General features: G+C 40.1%; 1 protein-coding gene across 1 annotated transcript in view; it reads left to right on the top strand.

Moving 5' to 3' along the window:
* The window catches only part of bach2b (BTB and CNC homology 1, basic leucine zipper transcription factor 2b), a 153,293-nt gene that overhangs the window by 92,728 nt on the left and 37,947 nt on the right, over positions 1-22,618 (top strand). The window contains exon 2 of the mRNA XM_036581366.1: positions 15,235-15,489. Coding sequence (XP_036437259.1) covers positions 15,247-15,489 — 243 coding nt within the window. The 5' untranslated portion in view covers positions 15,235-15,246. The remainder of the gene's footprint in view (positions 1-15,234; positions 15,490-22,618) is intronic.

The following is a 22,618-nucleotide window of genomic DNA, read 5'->3' as shown; positions in this document are numbered from 1 at the left end:
GTCCAACCAACTGTCTGTCTATCTATCTACCTATCTATCCATCTATTACACATCATGCTTGTGCTAATACTGAAAGTGGAGTGTTAGGAAGTTAAAAGGATCGAAAGCCGTTCTGGTTTAGGTGCGCTTTCACAAGAGGCAGTTAATGAGGCCGAGTGTTCGTTTGGTGTGGTGGAACTTTGACCTACAACATCACAGAACCAGAAGCTCCAGAGCCACAATAGCAACAGCACAGTAAACATAAACCACTAAAATGAACAGTTCACTTCCTTATCATCATGTTATGTTCTTTGAGTCAGCACTGGCCCCTGGGCTGCCACAGCGCGGCTTCAGCAGCTCCTGATTTGGGCTTTAATGATCGTTTATGAATTAGTGTGATAAGACCCGGCCAAGTTAATGAAGCTTGATTAGCCTTTGATTAGCCTCGTAGTAGATTTATGTGGGAGATAGATCTCCTCTCTGACCCCAAACACAGAGCAAGAGTGAGCTCAGCACTCTAAAGAGCTGTTAAATGCTTTCCTATAAGTTGTACAGTCTGAGGGGTGGACAGTGACTTCATATGGGGCAGCAGTGGTCAAGGACATTCACGGCTTGACATCTCAACAGGCCAAGGTCATCTCAACTTTATGAGGTTGGTCGACAGAGTTATTATTGTCATTTAAATGCAAGGACATAATTACACAATTAATTACAGTCACATAATAAATTACATTTTCAGATAGAGGGTAAAAAATATCTTTAAATGTCAACTAATGACAAACCACAGGAAAATGAAAAGGGTGACTTTCCTTTCCAAGAAACCAGACAATAACCCTGACCATAACTTTTCATTAAATTCAAATCATAATAAAAATCTCCTCTACTTACAAACACAAATGTGATTTCCTTGTTTGAAAGCTTCGAATCTGCACTTTCAGCGGAATTTCTCTGCCTGTAACTTACAACTAACTTCAAAATTTTGACAAATTTTGAAACTTTTTGTAAAAGTTCCAGTCTCCTGTCCCTGATCTTGTAAACTCTCCTGACCTTTAAGAAAAGTAGAGCGCTCATCTGGCAAGGATGTTAAATGTGGGCGGTGCAGCTGCTGAAGAAAGGAAACGGTGGAGAGATAAAGTGGCTGTGATCAGTTCCCTATCTTTAATGAGATGAGTGGTAGAATGATTTCAGTCACTGCAGTTAGCAATGAACATCATATACTCACATTCTTACACTCACACTCAATAAACGCTTAAGCTCACTCAGCAGGAATATGAAAGTGTTGCTCTTTTTTTAAGGCAAACATCTTCTGGCTACAGAATGATCACCAAGAGGTCCAAAAGGTGTCTTAAAAGAACTTGGTAGGTTTAAACGTGTACATTGGCTCCATATAAAAGAAATAGCTTACATCAACATGATTACTATGTGTAAGTACTCAGTTTACTTACTTCATTTAAGTATATATGTGGACAAAAAGTGTGCACATATACACCACATAGACAAAAATATCGGGACACCCCTCTTAATAATTGAGTTCAGGTGTTTCAGCCACACTCATTGCTAACAAGTGGATAAAATTCAAGCTTATGTCCACACAGTCTCCATAGACAATCACTGGCAGTAGAATGGGTCATACTGAAGGGTCTGTCTGTCCTGCTAGAAAGTTTGGTGGAGGAGGAATAATACTATTGGGTTATTTTTCAGGGGATGGCCTAGGCCCATTAGTTCTAGTGGATGGAAATCTTAATACTTCAGCAGACCAAGACATTTTTGGGGAAGACCCTTTTCTGTTCCAGCATGACTGAGCCTCAGTACACAAAGCAAGGTCCATAAAGTCATGGCTGGGTGAGTTTGGTGTGGAAGAACTTGACTGGCCTGCACAGAGCCCTGACCTCAACCCCATCGAACACCTTTGGGATGAACTAGAATAGAGACTGCGAGCCAGGCCCTCTCGTCCAACATCAGTGTCCGACCTCTTCTTCTGCTCATCCAAAACCTTGTAGAAAGCTTCCCAGAAGAGCGGAAGCTGTTACCACTGTCATAAAAGCTCCCGTGGGTGTGATGTATAATACTAACCTATATACCTAAATAACCTATACTTAATATACACTACACTTAGAAAATATATATTACAGTTGCTTCCTAAAGCAAACATTCTGTATCGATATTTTACGTCAGCATGTAGTCTCAAAAGGAAATGTCATGAAGTATTGATTCTTAGCAGACTCTTTTAGCTTCAGCCTTACACAAATAACCAAATCACATTTGAAGTTATAACATTCAGTATTACAGCAGCAGTTAAGAACATTAAATTGTTTATTAATTAGCAAATAATGTTAACACAGAAGCCAAGTGTAATACCGCTTGATCAATAGTATTTGACAGAACTCATTACTACCACTATACTTTTTTTAGCTGGAAACTGCACTGAAAGAGACATCCACTGATTGAATAGTCCTTTCCTTCCCACACTGTGTTGTCATATCCACTAAGCAGTTGCAATTATTAGTCTAATTTAAGCAATAATTATGCAGTAGTCTGCGCATATTGTCACCTTAGTAATTGAAAAAACCTGCACGCTCGCGCTGAGAGTAATTAAAGACATCTGGTATCAAGAGCTCTGTCTGGGTTTGCTGCTTAAGTTTATCGATGCTGGTACATCTAAAAGCTGTATATATATATATATATATATACAGGGGGGACTCTGTGGGTGTAATGTGTAGGTGTCCCAATACTTTTGCCACATATATATATAAATATATATATATATATATATGTGTGTGTGTGTATGTATATGTACACACTCAATGATGGCTCACAATCTCCGTTCTAGTTCATCCTAAAGCTGTTTGATGGGGTTGAGGTCAGGGCTCTGTGCAAGCCTGTCAAGTTCTTCCACACCAAACTCACCCAGCCATGCCTTTATCGACGATACAGTCATGCTGGAACAGAAAAGGTTCTTCTCCAAACTGTTCCCACAAAGTTTGAAGCATTTAATTGTCCAAAATGTCTTGATATGCTGAAGCATTTAGATTTCCCTTCACTGGAACTAAGGGTTCTCATAGCATTATCCCTCCTCCACCAAACTTTACAGTTTGCACAATGCAGGACATCCCGGCTAAATGCTGTGCTTTTTTTTCCTGAAAAACATAAATGGTGTCACACTGTTGCCGATTTTGAAAATAGGTAAATAAAATGATATAATGCAAACTCTATCCTACAAGCACACGTCACACCTTGCATCTTGAAATCACTTCCCACATCCCTGGAAAACCCCAAAACCCACTTAGAACAGAAGTCATTGGGAAGTTTGTATATATATTTAAAATATGGCGTAAGTCGTATCCATGTATCAGCTTTAGCAGTCTTCATTCAAGAAATGATACACCAAAAGCAAATAACTTCCAGTTGCCATTGGTTTCACAATACTGTTTTCCTACTGTACCTTATTCTCTATGAATAACTGTGTTGCATGTAGGCGACATCATATCCTTAACTGAGCATCATTAATGGGCCTTTATAAGGTTGATAGGATAATAGAAGATAAATAGGGTAATGAAGATAGATATGAATTCAAATAAGCACTGCTTTCATTCACGCAGTTATCTCAGTCATGCAGTGAAGTCATTTTGCATGAAGGAGTGATTAGAGGTGCTAATGTGATATACGCCACAGTGTCTATTTCCTGATTGGTGGCAGGAGTGTAGGGGAGACCAGGGCACAATTTCATGTGAGTTAACATGTAACCATGGGAATATTGTGTAGTTAAACATGTTCAAGTAGAAGATGGTTTTAGTCCTTTTTCTCAGATTCCCATAGCAACCTCGTCTGCCAATTTTGGCAGCAATCAGACAGACATTTCTCGAGACTCACCCTGGAGGTCTTGTTGAACCACAAAAGTAACTTTTCATCCCTGCTGTGAATCTGCTGTCTTCTTGAGTTCACACCTATATTTTATTCTTCGTGGCTCTGGTACAGCACTGTTCTGAGATATGTAAATAACTCACAGAGAGAGCTAGCCAGGCTAAAGTACGGCCTCCACACGGGGGGTTAGCTTTAATGCAGTGCTACAACTAAGCCTCCTAGAGGAACCGATAAGAGAAGCGCAAAACAGCAAATTTTTGGAAGTTTTTCTAAAACTGATTAAAAATGTGCATAGGTGTGAATGAAATTTGAATTTTAGTGTGCTATTTTACTCTGTAGACATGTATAAATGTACCAAAATGGAAACAGCCTCTTTTCACTTATCATATTTGTTTTGATGCATGTATTTTATGGATTTATATTGGAAAATTGGTCTGGTTCAAACTCTTTTTTTTTTAAATATACATGCAATCTCCCCTTTGTGGACATCCCTCAGTTGAGTTATGCATTGATGGAGAATATTTTGATGGAAACGTGATTCATAAAACTGGAGAGTGAGCAGGTTTTTCATTTTTATAACAAGTTAACATTTATAAAATCATTTGCATTGTGTGTAAATGTTATTTACATGGCTTTTAGATATCAAGAAAGCTACTAGGGGCTCTCACTCCTCCTGTTTTGTCCATCATTGCTTGCTAGCAGCTCATTTTACACACACTGTACTGTCCACAGTATAAACATCATACCAACAGTGAAACATGGTGGTGGTAGTGTGATGGTGACAATCTGATAATAGAATTATGAGGAAACATTTCCTTGGTTATATATATATCAAACAAGCTTATTCTGTTTTGTTTTGAGTTGTCAGACTTTTATAGCAACAAGCCCCTCAGTCTGTTACAATTAACCCTACTTATAAACTAAGTTTTTATAGACTTTAATGTGTAGCTGAGATGTTGTTTGTACTACAAAACATTTTTTAAATGATTAAGCAAAAAACGAACCGTGCCCCCTCTCCTCACTGTGAATCTGCTGATTTCCATTTTACCGTAAAACCGACAGTGTTAGCCACTTGTAGATGAGTGATAGTGTTCATCTCCTGCAACAAAGAGGTGTACTCAGTGCCTTGGGAGCATAAGAGAGAGGGAGAAGGTGTGTGTGCACTGCCTAAGGACCATCCACTTTCATTACTACCGTGGAGAGCAGGTGTCATGAGTAAAATTCGTCCCCCCACCAACCTCCGCAGCCTAACCGTGTAAAATCCACAACGTCTAGTGCTACAAGACAAGCAACTGATGCAGCGCTCTAAATAACCTTATCATCTACTGTTTTAGTCTCTCAATGAGGAGATATCACTATTAGAAAGCTTTTAGCTTCCATTCACCTAATAAAGCGTTTGAGCAACAGTATCCGTAAGCTAATAGACACACAAAGAGCCGCGCAGCCGTGCGCTCGGATGAATGTCCATTATAATCATTCCGGCACGCCGAGGCGGAGCAGTTAAAAGGCCACCATTAGTGAGTGTGCATTTTTGCCAGCGTTCGTGTGTGTGCGAGTGTGCGAGTGTGCGAGTGTGTGAGTGTGCGAAGCGGCAGGATTAGTCATAGAGAGCGATGATTAATGCTCGGCAGCGCTGGGATGTAATGAGCCATTAAGTGTGTTTCAGAGGCAGGAGAGTGACTGCAGGATCACATCGCCGCACACTCAGGGCGGGGGGGGTGGGGTGTTTCCCTTTGCAAAAATCTGGTGTGTGTGCGCTTGTGTGTCAACACATAGGCCGAAAACAACCTAATGTACACGTAAAAGAAACTTTCACTGTCAAAGCACCGTCAAATTTAATGGTCAATGCCCGTTTTTTGAAAGAAAAAAGTTGAGGGAAAATAAACCATACAGATACTTTATTTTAACACTGTTGTTGTTAGTTTACAGAAATAGAATGTAAATTCACAAAAAAACATAATTTACCAGCAGCAGAGTTGACGGTAAATTTACTGTAAATATTTTACAGTATTTTTCTGTATATTATTTTACAATTATTTACTGTACATTTACAGTACTTTACTACCAACTCTGCTGCCAGTAAATTACTGTAAATTGAGTTGTCTGGTATGGTACTGTAAACCAGTGCACTGCTCTAAATGCCCAGTTTTTTTACAGTATGATGCTGTAAAATACCACACCAGCATTTTATTATAAAATCAACACTGTAAATTTACAGTTTTACAGTGAAAGTTGAACTAGAGAAACTGCTGAATTACAGTAAAAGCCGGTATTTCTAAAAAAAATTTAATGACTGTAATTTTACAGATTTTTACCATCTTTGAGAAAACATACTTTTACTGTTAATTCACAGGTTTTGTCCAGCACCCCTGCTGCCAGACTTTTCACCTTTGTGTATGTCCACACAATTACGTTTTATGTTTGTTTGTGTTGTTGATTAAAGGTGCCCGTATCACATGAAACGGAATTTTCCTTGCTTTTTTAAGTAAAAGATTTTGATGTAGAACACAAACACTGTTAAAGTTTTTATACACTCCCTAGTGTATATATGAAAACTGTGTTTTGAATTCATTGGTGCTGTGATGTCACAAAAACCTAAATATTTACATAAATACATTATATTTTGTACATCTGAAGTCAAAATAAGCTAACACTTACAAACTTAAACATTTAAATTTTAGTGCACAATTTCTGAATAGTGTTTCAGCTCGTACTGCTTTTTGAATGAGGTGCAATACAGCCAATCAGAACAGAGCTCATTTGCATATATCAGTCTTAAAGGCACAGTAAAAACCGCCTGTACTAGTTAATGAACTAGCTAATTAATCAATTATACAGACTGTAAAATCATCTGATGTACCTTTGAGATTGCTCACACTTTAATATGTTGATTGATTGATTGATTGATTGATTGATTGATTTGTTTTTTGTTTGTTTGATAAATGAATGCCCTTAAACTCCAAGGAACCACAGGCAGCTACAGACTCTAACTCATCTCTCGTATAACTGTACAACCTACATATTAGTTTTAAAGTAGTTACTAAATAAACAAATAGTAGATACTAGATAATAAGCCTTAGGATTAAAAACTGAATAATAAGCCTGCAGTTTAGGGGGTCAATTAAAGAAAGAATTAATCAAGCAAACTGTGGTGTGAATTTTGCGAGGACCTAGAAAAGGCAATGAGCTTTTAAGAGTGTGAAGACATTTATTTACTTAATTATTTATTTAAACCCTAAGGTGTGTGTATACAGGTCCATACTTAAGTTCCACACTCTTGTAGCTACATCACTTACACATTAACTTCATAGTGATCACTGAATAATTCATAATTGTTACTGCATAGTAAGTCTAAAGATGAATAAGTAAGTATTAAGCCTGGATTTCATTAATTAATTAATTAGATAAATTTACTGCAGTATTGGTCTTACCAGGACCTCAGAAGCTATCTGACATACGTTTATTCATTTATGTACGTAAATGTATATAGTAAATGTATATCAGACGGCTTTCTAAAAAATAAATAATAATATATAATAATAATATAATAATAATAAATAGTAAACATATTTGTTTGTTTGTCTGTTTGTTTTTATTTTGAATGTTTGTCAAGTGGCTTTCGAAATATACACATTCACATTCAAGTGGCTTTCACATATGCGCTTGGGGTGCAAAAGTATTGGCACCCCTGGTCAAACGACGTTTTCTTGATTTTCTTAGTGAAAGTAGGTATTTGTTTGCTGTTTATTTGCTGAATTTAACACATTGAGGGAAAAAAAAACTTAAAATGTGGCCTGTGCAAAAGTTATGGCACCTTTTGTAAAATATATATATATGAATTTGAATTCAGCAAATTAATAGAATTGTAGAAAATTTAAATTTTTTAACCGTCTTCCCTGCAGAAGATGTTATTTTCACACAGAAAATCAACAATGCATGTTATTTGACTGAGGTGTTTTTTGCATATGATTGTATGTATGTATATATGTATGTATGTACATATGTCTGCATGTATTTATGTATGTATGAATGTATGTATGCATGTGTGTACAGAGGAGCAATAGCGAGAGTGGCTGCTGAGCCATCCTGCATTAGTGCACTCAAGTGGGCAGAGATTTAGCCGAGGAGGCTGTTGTCATGGCACCCATAATGGGAGGTGGGGTTGAGTGAGAAGTGATGTCACATGTGCTTGATGGACTCTGTATGTGCGCGCGTGTGTGCGTGAGCGCTAGCTGCTTTGTTCTGTCAGTAGCACTCTGCTCAGTCACACACTCGGGGTCCGCTGAGAGTGGGGGGAGGAAGATTCTGTCACACACACGCACACACTTTTCTCGGGAGACGTCCTACTCCACGGTGGCTCATCGTAACAGCTTAAAGCCTCAAATAGGAGTCGTTGTAGATGACATTTCAATTTTTAGTAGTGACCTGACACCAGACGCACTCCGGCATATAAACCACGGTGCGAGTCTGCTGCTGCTGGACAACACCAGCTCAGACATGAAATACGCATGTCTGCCACATCCTCTTCTAGTAAACACATATCTGGTGCTGGTGCTGCTGGAGTGTTGTGAGTTGTTCTTCGTGGCTTTTTAAAGCCTGACGTTTTTAAAGCCGATTTGTTTTATGGTGCATTTACACTCATTCCCGAAGACAGGGCCTTGTTTGTGTTTGTAGAGTTCTGGGGAGCTTTTTGACTTCACCATGATTTTGATTCCAAACAAGTACTGTGGGAACAAAGCAACTTCGGAAAGCATTTTCTGGGATTTCTGTTGGCTGTTACATCTACAGCTCTTTGTTTTTTATAGACAGTCTCCTGGCTGGTTCGATATTTTGTTGTTTGAAATACCACAGGGTGTTTAAAACAGTTTTCCATTGCATGAACAAAAGCACTTTCTGTAGCTAAATCAGTTGTAGCCAACATTATGAAGCCTGAATTTAGGCCGTACTTCTGTGTATTCTTATAGACAGCAGTATGTGCCAGAAACCACTAGTCTATTTGAGATTACTGTAGAACTTGGGGCAAGTGCCTGATGATTAGGCATGCAATTTTGGTCTGGCTGACCAACTACATTTAGAGATTTTTTGCCAGACGACTCCCAGGTTAAGTATGTCTATGACCAATGAAAGGCTGCTGACATTATCATGGAAAAGTAAAGGTACTACATATAAGATCGCCGTTATGGAGACTGCGTGCCAAAGTGTTGCATAGAATATTTATTGAATGCAGTTGATATTATTCAAGATGGACAATAGTGCTTGTGATCTCTCTGCCCATCGGTTGGCTCCTTGTCCTTCTGCTCACAGGCAGAAACTGCCACAATATGATAACAGTATCAGATAACAGCTGTGTCGTTTATCATGTCACATGAGACCATTGCTGCATTTATGCTGGTAAAAAGACTCACTTGAGATTCTTCGAGAGAGAAGTGTGTAAGCATATTGCTTTCATACATCGAGGTCAGGGTGAAGCTTGTTCATAAACGAGTCTTAAGAAGTCCAGACACCATAGTTTTCAGTGACGTCTGGCTCTGGAATGCTTCGGATACATACGTCATTTGATTTGTAGAAGACTTGTAGCCCTTTTCTCCAAATTCCGATGAGGTATTTATCCAGACTTTACAGGATTCTGTGAGTTATGTAGATGTAGTTGCTCTCAATCCAAGGCTATCACTCAACACAGATAATGCATAGAGTTGGCTACAGTAGACTTATGTACTCCGTCCTGCAACCCTGGTTCGGCAGAGCTACCTTCCTGCAGAGCCTTGTTCTGACCACAGTTTACCCTATCTGCTCCAGCTAATCAACCTCTTCCCATGTCCCTGACTGGCTGGATCAGATGTATTAGAGTTAAGGGGCGGTGTAGCTTATTGGATACAGGTTGGAACTAAACTTTGCAGGAAGGTAGCTCTCCAGCACCACGGGTGGAGACCACCGATGTATACAATACACAGCCAGTGCACAATATAATATCTATTTGCTATATTTCTATGCTATAAGCTATATGTAGAGAATTTCTAGGCAGTATTCATGTTGCCAGCACACTCTACACAAACATTCATAATGTTTGAACATCTAAATCAGAGCATTGGTAATTCAGTGGTTTCTGATTTGCAGTTTTTGACTAGATGAATTGCGTGTAATAGAAAGCCAAAATATGCAAGCCAGAGGTACTCCAGGATGAGGCTTGGAAACCACTGTGCTAATTAGCTTGAAAGAACCACACCAGCAGCCCACTTCAATGAGGTTTTAGCTGCTTTACACCTTTTCCACCCCGCAATGCTGGTCTCAGATCAGTGATAATACTGCCGCAGTCCTCCAGCCCCTCGAGCCAGAGTAGCGAAACAGCAGCACCGGCTGTCCAAAATCCATCACACTATCCAGCTTTGATCCGTGCGGGAGCACCGCTCACAAAGCCAGCTAGCTGCTACGCTTGGCAGGGAAGGAGAAAAATGCCCTCAGAATATACGAGATGAGAAAGAGAGAAAAGGGAGAGGAGGGGGGTGTGAGAGAGAGAGAGAGAGAGAAAAGACAGCTCTGCAACACTCAGCACTTCTAATCAGAACGCAGCCCAAACCAGTCATTTTGCGGCGAGGTTTGTGTGCAAGCGTGAAAAAATGCCATTCGTACATCGGAGCGCTCCGGCATGGAAAAAGCGCATTCCGAGGCTGAAATACTGTGTTTGGATTCTTACGAACCTTGCAACCACATCTGGAAACATTATTCTTGGAAGACAGGTCATTATCCATCTTAGCCAGCATAGGAACTTTCAGAGGCTAGTGGGGAAAACAGAGAGGAGAAAAACATGAAGTGAAAAACAATAAATTGGAGCGGTCAGACGGACGACCGCTGCGGACGTCTGGATGCAGAGCTTGCTCTGATTAGCGGTGATCCTGTTTGTGACACACTCCCTGTGTCTCAAACCAGGCAATACATACTTCGCTGTCTACTGTCTGGATTGTTGTAGCGATGGATTGTCTCAAATCAAACACTAATGTTTTGCACTAAGCGGAACTGGCAAATTACGTACACAATCATTGAATCATGTTGGAATATCATCTGTACCATATCAACTAACCACCATTTTTTAAATCCCAAATATGGAAGGACAAAGACAACTCTTAATTGTACAGGGTAGCAGTAATCTTGCCTGGTGCATTGGCCATTTCACATCTTGGTAGCCTCTGGTGGTCCCTTCCCTTCTACCTATGGCATCCTGCAACCGAGTACAAACAGTTCATGTTTCACTCATTAGCAGTTGTGTTATATCATTCGGGTACTGAAGTCAACATGGATCAGAACATATTCTCTTTCATTACTGTGGATGTATTTCAGAAAGAAACGCGAGAGTCTTAGGGAGAGTCTCTGAGGTATTTGAGAGTTTTGCTCAATGACAGGTGAGGGTGGTGGGAGGGGGAGGTGAATCATGGTATTATTAATATTATTCATCCCCACCGCCTGATGCACAGTGATGTAATCAAAACTCAGAAGACATTTTTGAGGCGAAGTCACTAGAATTTGATCTGTGCACTGAAAGTGGCAAGTGTACTGCAAAAGAATATGATTTGACACAGAATCAGGCCTACAGAGATCTACATTTAAAAGGTTAAAATGTGCGAACAGCAGCAAATCTGTGTAATGGAACTGTGTAGGGGTGCTAAGCCCTTGCAATTGTGTAGTGTCTACAGAGTGTTCGTGGTAGCCAAAGCCGAGAGAACAATGATGTCATGGAATCAGTGACATGTCTTGAAAGTGCAGAAAGCTGACAAATGGTTGCAGACTGATTGATAACACTTTGAAAAGTGAGCTTCTTGTGGAGTGGCCCTGCTTTAGAGCAGCTGTCGTAGTTGAAATAAGGTGGTTTGGCCAGCGGGTTAGTCAGCAGAAATGGTTTGACTGGTTGATATCTCTGTGTTTCTGCATGCATGCTCTAGAAACACAGTCGTGGCTGCAAATAGAGTTACCGCAAAGACTTCTGCTTGTGTTTGTCCTATTTTTTTTTTTTTTCAGTATAACCACAAGGCCCCACCTCCACCCCATACACACTCACACAAACACCCACACGGAGCAGCCTGCAAGCTCTCGGCTCTGTGGTTAGGGCTAGTCTCAGTGTGAGAGGAGGAACTGGCTGCTGGCCCACTGGTTCCTTTCTTTGGCACTGGAGTTTCCATTAGTGCACGTTTCCAGCACCCCAGGACAACTTTCCATCTTTTACACAAGGTCGAGATCACACAACTACTGGTCCTCTCAACCCTAGAGCAGTGTTTGACGGCCAGAGGGTCCTCTGTGGCTGTCTTCTGCCACTAATCTGCAGTCAGACCTGCCACAACACTTCCCTGCAAGCAGGGAGAGTACCAAGGTGACTAAGGTCCACAGCAAGAACCCCTTCAGCAATGACGTGGCCTCGGATGATTATTATGGCAGAGGGTAGCATCCTGCCCCTTTAGATTCAACTCAAAAAAGTCCAAAAGCCTTCAGTGGTTGCATCTAGAGTGTTAGAAGAGAGAGAATAATAATCTGTGCATTGCTATGCCCTACAGGACCTGAGTTTGACACCACTCTTTTAGGGATTGCGTAGTTGACAAGGCCAAGGTTCTCAGTCCTGGTCCTGGAGTATCTTCTGTTCTGTACATGTTGTTGTTTGTCTTAATGTAATACACCCACTTTAACTCAGAAAGGGCTTTTTAATTGTTGGATTAGGTGTGTTATGGAAGGGAAAATACCAAAATATGCATGACGGGGCACTCCAGGAGCAGAGGTAGGAACTCCTGGATCATTCAAAGAATATATCTTCTTGTTGGCAGTTGTTGACTAGTCAGGGACAATGGCTGTGAGTAGTTAGCTTGCAAGAAGAGGGTCCAGAAAGTTGTTCTGCAAAAAACAAAGCCTGAAGTACTTAAGTATTGTGGAAATACTTCACCATTTCCACTGTGAACTGCCAGACTATGTAAACTGACAGTCAATGTTAAATTAAAACCAATGATTTGCAGTCACTATCATATTAAAATCGTGAAACTTTTTTACATCATTTGATAGCAGTATCTGCCCTTTACGTTGTGAGGAGAGTTCATGACAAATTAACTTACAGAGATGCTCCAAAATGACTTAAATTACAATAAAATTTATGAACATCTTTTCCTTTGCAAAGTCACTATTTCAGAGAAACAATGTTTGCTTATAACAACAACATTGTATGGAGTTTTGAGGTCCTAGTGAGGTTTGCAGCAAGCTCATCTAGGCCCGGTTTGTAAGAACAGGACGCAGGATATATCTCCAGCCCTGGGGGGCCCTAGTCTGGGCCTCAGTGCTGGCTGTGGGAGAGCGGGTAGGAAGAAAAGTGTAGCCCTGGCTCGGCTGGGCACTCAGTGTAGGAACTGTTTAGTCATGCACTGATCCCACCGAGTCGGGAGCAGAAATTGGCCTCGCATGATGTAAATAGCTCGGTGTGTTGTGGAAAAGGCTGGCAGAGGCTGAGAGTGGAGATCATTTAGCTTCGGTAGGAATTTCAATCTGCCTCTCTACTGTAATGTAGTATCTCTCTAAATCTGTTGAGGTCTTTCATTCTCTTTCTATTCCTTTCTCTTTCACTCAGTCTGTCTTTGCATTTCTTTCTTTGCTCTCTTAGCCTCTTCCTTTCTTTCTCTGTTTTTCTTTCTCCCTTTATCTCTCTGCCTTGCCCTTTCTCTCTCTCACTCTCTCTCTCTCTCTTTCTGGCTTGATGGTCATCCAGAGAGATAAGGTTGTAACTGAATGTGGTTGTAAATGAGATTTCCTCAAAAGAAGAATTAAGTCTGAGCTTTCGGCTCTTCTTATTGAGCTTTGTGCTCTACATTCAACTTGTACTGATTAGAGTAGCCAAACACTGTTTGTTTGCAGGTGAAGCAGAAAAATATTTTTTTTGTTGATGAGAGAAAACAGTACGGTAGTTGTTTAGTTAAGGGGACAGTGTGTGTGTGTGTGTGTGTGTGTGTGTGTGTGTGAAGGCAGCAAGTGGGAGCAGCCAAGCCAAACAGCAGAATTGCAAAAGTACACACAAAGAAAAGAGCACACATTTACGATGAACACCTCCCCACACTGCCATGAGACATAAAGAAAAATCAATACGCAGTGTGTGTCTTTGATAAGCGAGGATAAAAACACATTCACATTGTATATTCACTATGTGTCTTACAGTGAAGGTCTGCGAGTTATTAATTCACTGTAACATTTTGTGTGTGTGTGCACGTGTGTGTGTGCACGTGCATGTGTGTGACTGTGTGTATGCATCCTCAGATGAAGTATGAAGGCATTCATGGCTTTGTTTTCATGTTGCTCCAGAAGAGATTGTGCGTGCGTGTGTGTGTGTGTGTGTGTGTGTGTGTGTGTGTGTGTGTGTGTGTCTGATCTGTTTCCTCTCTGCATGGTTAAAGCTGTGAGGGGGTGGTCATGGTGAGATGTTAAATCATGCTGCTATAGCAACACTGAGTGATAGAGTGGATCAGGGATCAGGGTAGTGTTTCCGTGTGTGTGTGTGTGTGTGTGTGTGTGTGTGTGTGTGTGTGTACTGTTCAAAAGTTTGGATTCACTTGTCATATTAATAATCGCTGTTATTTTATTCAATAATAATGTACTATTTTTCTGTTTTTGGTCATTTCCTATCAATATTTAATCATCACTATGACGCATTTTGTTAAACTATAGAGTTTCAGCAGCACATAATTATTTTATACATATTATCACAGTTTTATTATTTGTATAAACATTTCATGATGGCCGATGGAAAATATTCCAAAATGTAATTCCTGAATTCTGAATGATGATCTTGATCTGAATGGTAATTCCAAACTGTTAAGCAGTGATTCCAATATTTTGAACAATGATTCTAGGACGTTGAGTGAAGATTCCAAACTTTTGAATTGTGATTCTAGAATTTTGGTCATTCCGTTGAACAGTGATTGAAAACTTCCGGACAGCAATTCCAAACTTTTGGACCATGATTCCAGAATGTTGAATGATAATTCTAGACTTTGAGTGGTGATTGCAGAAGTTTGAGTGGTAATTCCAGACTTTGGAGTGGTGATTCCAGGATTTTTGAACAACTTCCAAACTTTCCAAACTTGGATTCTATCATTTGGAATGACATTTCCAAACTTTTTATTGGTGATTGTAATATTTTGAACCATGATTCCAGACTTTTGTATGGTGATTTCAGAATTTTGAATGACGAGTACAAACTTTTTCGTGGTGATTCCAGAATTTTGAATGATGATTCCAGAATTCTAAATGGTGATTCCAGAATTTTGAACTGTGATTCCTCACTTTTGCACTGTTGAACATGTGTGTGCACTCTTGCCACTGTTGCCACCCTGCTGCTGTGCTGCTGCTGTTTGCTAACGTTTCCCCTTCATGTCTCCATAGGGTGAGAGCGGTATGTCCGTGGATGAGCAGCCTGAAGCCCCGATGTACGTGTATGAGTCGACGGTGCACTGCACGAACATCCTGCTGGGCCTGAACGAACAGCGGCAGCAGGGCCTGCTGTGTGATGTCACCGTGCAGGTGGAGGGCAAAGAATTCCGAGCCCACCGGGCCGTACTGGCCGCTTGTAGCGAGTACTTCCTCCAGGGCCTGGTGGCTCACGGAGACAAGGAGCTGGTCTTCACCATGCCTGACGAGGTACGGGACAACACACGCTCATACACATGTTAGCCAGTTTAGCATCCGTGCTGTCTATATACCAGTGCAAGATGTTGACAGATATATAAATCATCTGAATTGCTAACATATTGAACAATTCATTGCCAACTATTGTTCTTTAGTTCATTTTTGTAGTTTTGTACATTTTTTTTCTAAAATTCTTTGTGCTTGGCATTTTCAGACTAGTTGTGCAGTTTCCTATAGATTAGCACATATTTCTTTAATTTACATTGTACGGGTGCCTGAATGGTGCAACTGACTAAGCATTATGAGGCTGCAAGTCACCAGCGATGCCACAGCCATCTGTGACTGTGAGTCCAAGAGAACATAATTTGTCCTCTCTCTCTCTCCATCACTCAGTGCAATGCTAGACAGAGTGGTGATCTATTAGCTGATGTAACAGAATTGGCAGTTAGTGCTCTCCTGCAAGCGTGTTGAGCCGTCCAATGATGTTGTATTAGTGGCAGTTCGAAAAGGCTTCCTGTACATGTCATGAAGGAAATGTGTGCTATTTTTCACTCTCATGGAATCATGTGGATCAGTGGTGACCTAGCTAGCTGATGGAAATGGACATGTCTAAATTGGGGAGAAAATCATATGAAAATATCCCCCCAATTTTTTTCCATTGTATAAATTCATTGTGCATAAATTACACAGGCTGTGTGCGAAGGCCTTTACTCTCCAGTGCCTATTGTTCCAGAATGACAATCAGCCTTCAATGTGGTCAACAACATATAAACAACAGTATGATGTTGAAATCTAATGCATGGTCATATAACAGCACATGAGTACTTATGTGGTCTGAACATATGTGCTGACATACATTCTAGCAAACACTTCAGCTGGCTCTCAGAGACACATATAGCACTCGTTGGTGGCTCATGTCAGACACATATGTCATAGTCTGTTATCTGATGTGTGTTAGCAGCTTTTTTTTAACTAAAAATGTTGCTACGTCCAGATCCTTCAAAAGCAATCAAAAGACATTAAGTGCGTGTCAAGAATGGTGGCCAATAATAGATCCACTTTCTGGCCTAACAGTTGGCTAGGTGTGCTTTCGTTAAAGTTTCTCTTTTTTTCTCCAAACATACCTTTGGTGATTGTAGTTCGATTTTTGTTTCATCAGACCGCAGAACTTGAACCAGATTGCCTCTGGCTTATCTCGATGTTGTTTTGCATACTTCAGACATTGTTTGTGATAAGATCACAGTTAAGGTTACCTTCTGATGATTCTTCCATGTCGACAAGTTTGCAACAGCACTGCGCAGTGGACTGTTGCATTACTATTCTAGTGCTAGCCAAATCTTCCTGTAGGCCCGTGGCAGTAATGTGGGGGTTTTGCTTTGCATACTTGACCAGTCTATGAGCAGTTCTATAATTCCTAATCTTGTCTTGACTTCAACAGTTCTCTCAACTTCCATGGCTTAATTTCATTCCAAACGGCAAAAATTACACAGGAAGTCATATCTTGCTTTGTAAGAGTCTATTATCTTTAGTTTTAGATCATGAGATGAGCCCACTGCTGTCATGTACCTTGAAAAGTTTAAAAGAGTCAAATAATTACAGAACTTGTTAAGCTCTGGAATTGTCCACACATTTGGATTGTAAATGAGGCCTAATAAGTAAAATACGCTCAACCTAAACGTGTGATGTATTATTTTCCAATATGTTCAATTCAGCAGATAAATTGTAAGTGTGCATTAAAATTTACATATGTCAAATTGAAGTTCCATGCGGAGGCGGTGTTAATGTCTTTTCGCTTAGAAAATCAACTAAAGGTGAGATCTGACAAGTACTGCCCAAACTGTATAGGCGGCTCGCAATAGCAAAAATGTCTTGTTGCAAGAGTAGAATCATCACTTATCACCTTACTACTATCATCAATTATCACCTTACTATCACACGCTCCATGTACATCCACACAAATGAAGTGATTCGAGTTTTTTTACTTAGTGTCACTGTCACATATTTATACTCCATTGCACATGGTATATGTATGTATATATGTGTGTATATTTATATATATATGAAGAATATGAAGAACGGACCAAAAGAAACGGCCGAAAATGTCTGGTTCCATTGACTCACATTAAAAGTAAAGTAGTTTTTTTCCTTTTCATATAAAGTTATCATTTTGGAGATACAAGGTTTTCTTCCGACACTAGCAATATATATATAATATATATGAAATATATGTTCCACATGTGTCTCGTTGTTGCAGGAGCATTCTGCAGACAGAAGAGCTCATTACCATATACATTAATCACACCAGACATGTTAAGTTTCTGTATGCACCATGAAACCCTCTTCTTACATTTCATTTTATTTTTGCTCCCTTGTAGCTGATTGAAATATTAAGCATGTTGAAAGTACAGATTCTAAAGCTAAATTACCTAAATATATAACAAGCTGTATATCAATGTAATTACATTTAAAATATATGGCAAAAACAACCATATCTCTGATTCTAAACGTTCAGTCCATGCCTCATTTGTGTTTATATGTAGAAGATATTCAAATTAAGTTGGTGGAAAGAACAAAAAAGACAAAATGTGCCCGATTTTTTCTGTTGTTGACATCGAAACAAAGAGAAAAACAGTAAAAACCTGTCAGAACAGTGCAAATGTAATTGGTTAATAACTATGTAATTAAATATGGAATTATATAACTACATTTCACTAAGTATGTAATGCAAATTGAATAGCAAATGCCAATTAACATCTAGGGTTAGAAAAAAGACGTAAATATGTTAAGAAGTTTAAATATTACCTACAGTGTAATGACAGTAGTAACTCTCAACATCTTTAGGGTTCACAGAGAAAGTTATGAGGTGATAAGAGCCGTCACTTTTCAGCGTTTTCCTTTGTCAGACCCGGGTCTGATGTTTGTCAGCTCGCAGGATGTCTGCACGGTAAAGAGCACAGTGCCGATCCACTTCTCCCTCTCGTCGTTCATTAATTATTCACCCCTCGCTCCCACACTCAGGTGTGAGTGAGAACGGCAGGAGAAAGTGACATCTTTCATTAACGGGGGGGATAAAATTCCTTGAGCGCTCACACTCACCTCTGGTGCAGGCGAGAACGTGTTATTTTGGTGAGAAGCTTGACGCGGTTCCTGCTAGACTGACTGCCATTAGACGTTCTACTGTTGTCAGTGAAAGTGTTAAATGAACAGGCCTTCTTACTGCTGGAGGTCAGTCTATATGGTGCGTGTACAATTAGTTCACAAATGTATTGTTTATGATATCATTTCTGGCTGTATTTCATTATTCATTTGCATTATTTGCTTTCGCTTAGTATTCTGTATTGTCTGTTTATGTAAGTGCCAATTCGAGAAAGACACGTTTCGAGTACATATGAGTGATTCTGATTCTCACAAAGTGAGACTAAGCCTCAATCCCATTTCTTGTTCTTACCCCTACCCCCTGTTTTCAAGTGTCAAGTGTTTCGAGTGCACTAAGTTACAAGGGGTAGTGGTGGAAATCTTCCCCCTACAAAATGGGACCCTCAAATAAAAAGAACATTACTTCATTAACAGCTACTAGCGCTGCTCTGTAGGCGACCTTGCCAGTCTACAGTGATAGCAGAGGAGGGTGAAGTTCAGCAACCTCACTGCTGGGCTTTAGTTAGCTTTAGGACATCATATGTCTTCAAATAAAGGGGTGTGACAGTTGTTTTATTATCGCCCACCCCTAATTCTTCAGTGATATGAAGCTGAAGTCAGATATTCGCCAGCTTCTTGTTCAAATCTTTCCATTCCACCTTAAATAGAACAGAAGTTCTGATGCCTGAGGTGCCAGAATGTAACTGCTGCACCATTTAAGGTGAAATGGGGGGATTTAGCTAGCTAACTACCGAGACATCAGCCACTACTAGCACTGCTACTTCATACATACAATGGTTATCATCATTTTTAACAGAGAAAATCCTCACATTTGTGGGTTTCTTTGGTCGCTCAGCCATCTCACCGTTTTTCTGTTCTTCTCGTAACACTCTGTTTGGAGTGTGTCTCTGAAAAACCTCCGTTTGGAGGCCCATGTAGCTCTAACACTTTGCCCTGCCCCCTCAACAAAACTCAGGACACCCAACCCCTAGACATGAACACGCAAAACAGAGAGGTAAAGGCTAAGTGGTAGGGGCGAGGGGTGAAATGGGATTGAGCCCAACACAAGGTCTTTTTGTACTTTGCATGTTCCTGTTGTCACAGTTGATGGTTTCCCAACATTGAGATTTGATACTGACGAATTAAAAGACTTTCCTCTTAGAATTTTGTCTTGCTGTACATTTGAGTCATATTCCATAGTCCTAATTATTGAATTGTAATTACATAATGAATTACATAGTCTTATATAATAAAGTACATTGTTTCAGTAGTGTCAGATCTGCACTTCCAACATCTGTTTGTTTTGATGTCAAGGAAAGAAAGTCATGCCAAAATATTAAGGATCTTTTTCTAAAAAACAAAACTGTGGTGACACCAATAACGTCAAAGCCAATTCAAATCATAATCAAATTTCAGCAGTGCTTCTTTTACAGTCCCATGAGTTCTAGGTAACTATGAGGTCCAGAAAGTTTCTTCTACTGTTGCAAGCTTGACATAAGTTTTATATAGGTTCTTTGTAGAATTTGTACCTTATAGTCACCTAGAACTCATGGGACTGTGACAGAAAGCATTACTGAAATTTTACTATGATTTTAATGAACACTCAACGTATCACATGATTTAAAGGTTCTTTGCATCATGAAAGATTCCTCAGATTGATGGAGAATCTGTTGTATATGGTTCTGCATATGACTGTTGTCTTTGCTAAAGAACCATCTTTTTTAAGAATGTAGAACTTGCGAGACTTCAAAACAAAGCATTGGCAAAATTGTATTATGATTAAAATATGAGGGAAAGTTATTGTTGTATCCACTTTCTTGTTTTGCAGGACTCATCTGGTTAATATCTAGAACTCAAGGGACTGTAAAATCAAATATAACGAAAAATTTCTCCTCTTCACTCTCAGAAAAAAGATATAAAACTAATGTTGGGGCAGTGCCCCTCTTGTCACTGGGGTGGGACCCTCAAAGTTACATCTCAGTACCGTTAGTCAGGGAACATAATTGTACCATAATCCATTGAGATTGTATTTTCTAAGTTGTACTGACTCCACACACCCCGTCTCGTCTCCAGGCCTTTTATTTTACTGTTCTGTTTTAAAACGTTAGGTTATGAAAAGGTACAAATACGAACTTTTCACCTGGAAAAACGCATTGAAAGTGCAAAATTGGACCTTAAAACCACTGTTGTGCCGTTGAGGGCACAATGTACCTGTACAGAACCTTTATTTCTAACAGTGTTCTATGTACAAACACAAACGTGGTGTTGACTGAAGGTTTAGAATGAGAATGCGCACTTGAGAATTTCTCCAGCTTGTTCTAGTGAGTCATGAATGGGAAGTAACTCATATTAAATTACACCATGCTTTCATTATCAGCAGTAATAACTGCATCTATTAGGGTTAAATGTCATCATTTAGGATGCTCTGCCATTGTAGGGCGAAGCTAATGAGTAACAGCTGTTGGTAGAAGCGGAGTGAGGCTAAAGATATGTGAGTTGCGCTCTTGCCTACAGAAGACTGCCACCTACGTGTTAGAAAGGGCAAGTGAAGGAGGTGGTGGGTGGGGGTGGGGATGGGGTGGTCTCACTAGGCTGGGGTGGAGGAGGGTAGGGGGAGCGGTTGAGGAAAAAATACACTGCAGATGAAATGTGAAACAAAGACCACCCCTCCCCTCCTTCGCCTTATCCCACTCTTTCTCTGTCTTTCTTCTCACGACCCCCCACTTTTTCACTCTCTCCTCTTTCTCTCTCTCTCTCTCTCTCTTACTTTCTCTCTCTCTCTCTGTCTCTCTCTCTCTCTCTCTCTTATTCCCTCGCTCTCTCTCTCCTCCCCCCCATGATGACCTTGTTTATTGTTGAACGGAAGGGGCCGCATTGGGTTAGTGACATCATCGCTGTTAGCCAGCATGTATTTAGCACAGACAGAGAGAGAGGGCGAGTGAGAGAGAGAGAGAGAGAGAGAGAGAGAGAGGCTCTAATCGGCTCTTTGTTAGGAGTGCGATTCTGAACAGAAGCTTGAAAAACAGTCGCTCTCCCCCTCAACAAAGAGAAAGGAAAGCTGGCATTAGTGCCAGAGCGTAGCTGGAATTCTCCCTCATGCCGACAGCGTGCGAATCCTGTGCCGGAATGGGAACGACTCGATGTTTTGGTTCAATTTCATTCCGAGTTGAAGTTGTTGAATGAAGCAGTGCTGAAGCTTTGTTTTGTTTTGACTCCCCAAAAACATCTTTACAGAACCAGCATCGTTATTGTGGAGCTCTTAACACTTTAGCTTAGCAGCAATCTTCACTGCTGGCCTTCTTGTTTGTCTCCCAGTCGCGCCATGTGCCATTCATGTGTGGTTCCAAGAAATATGTCTTCTCACTTAGTGGAAAACACTTGATTCAAACCACACTGCTGAAATCTAGCCTTCCAAGACCAGAGCTGGAGACCCATGCAGTAGACCTACATACGTTATGTATGTACATGATATGTGATATAATGTACATTACATGGTGCTACATGTTATATTGCCAGTAAAACCCTCTCATGATTCTTACATAATTGTCTGATCACAATTATTTTCCACAGTTTTCACAATCACATGTTTACATTCCAAAAACAGGTGAACTGAGTGCATTTTCATCAAATAATGAATTGTTTACTTGTTTGTTAATAACACCTTTAAAGGGCAGCAGTGAGTAACGTTTGTTTATTTGCTGTTTGTTAAGAACACCATTAGAGGGCAGCAGCGAGTAATCTTGGTTCATTAGATGTTAATTAATAACACCATTAGAGGGCAGTGGTGAGTAATGTTTGTTCATTAGATGTTAGTTAATAACACCATTAGAGGGCAGCAGCGAGTAATGTTTGTTCATTAGATGTTAGTTAATAACACCATTAGAGGGCAGTGGTGAGTAATGTTTGTTCATTAGATGTTCGTTAATAACACCATTAGAGGGCAGCAGCGAGTAATGTTTGTTCATTAGATGTTAGTTATGATACAACAGTTAGTTCCGGCCACGCA

Source organism: Colossoma macropomum, unplaced genomic scaffold (assembly GCF_904425465.1).
Source record: "Colossoma macropomum unplaced genomic scaffold, Colossoma_macropomum, whole genome shotgun sequence".
Taxonomy (NCBI): Eukaryota; Metazoa; Chordata; class Actinopteri; order Characiformes; family Serrasalmidae; genus Colossoma; species Colossoma macropomum.
Note: the sequence above shows the minus strand (reverse complement) of the source record. Positions and strands in the feature narration are given on the sequence as shown.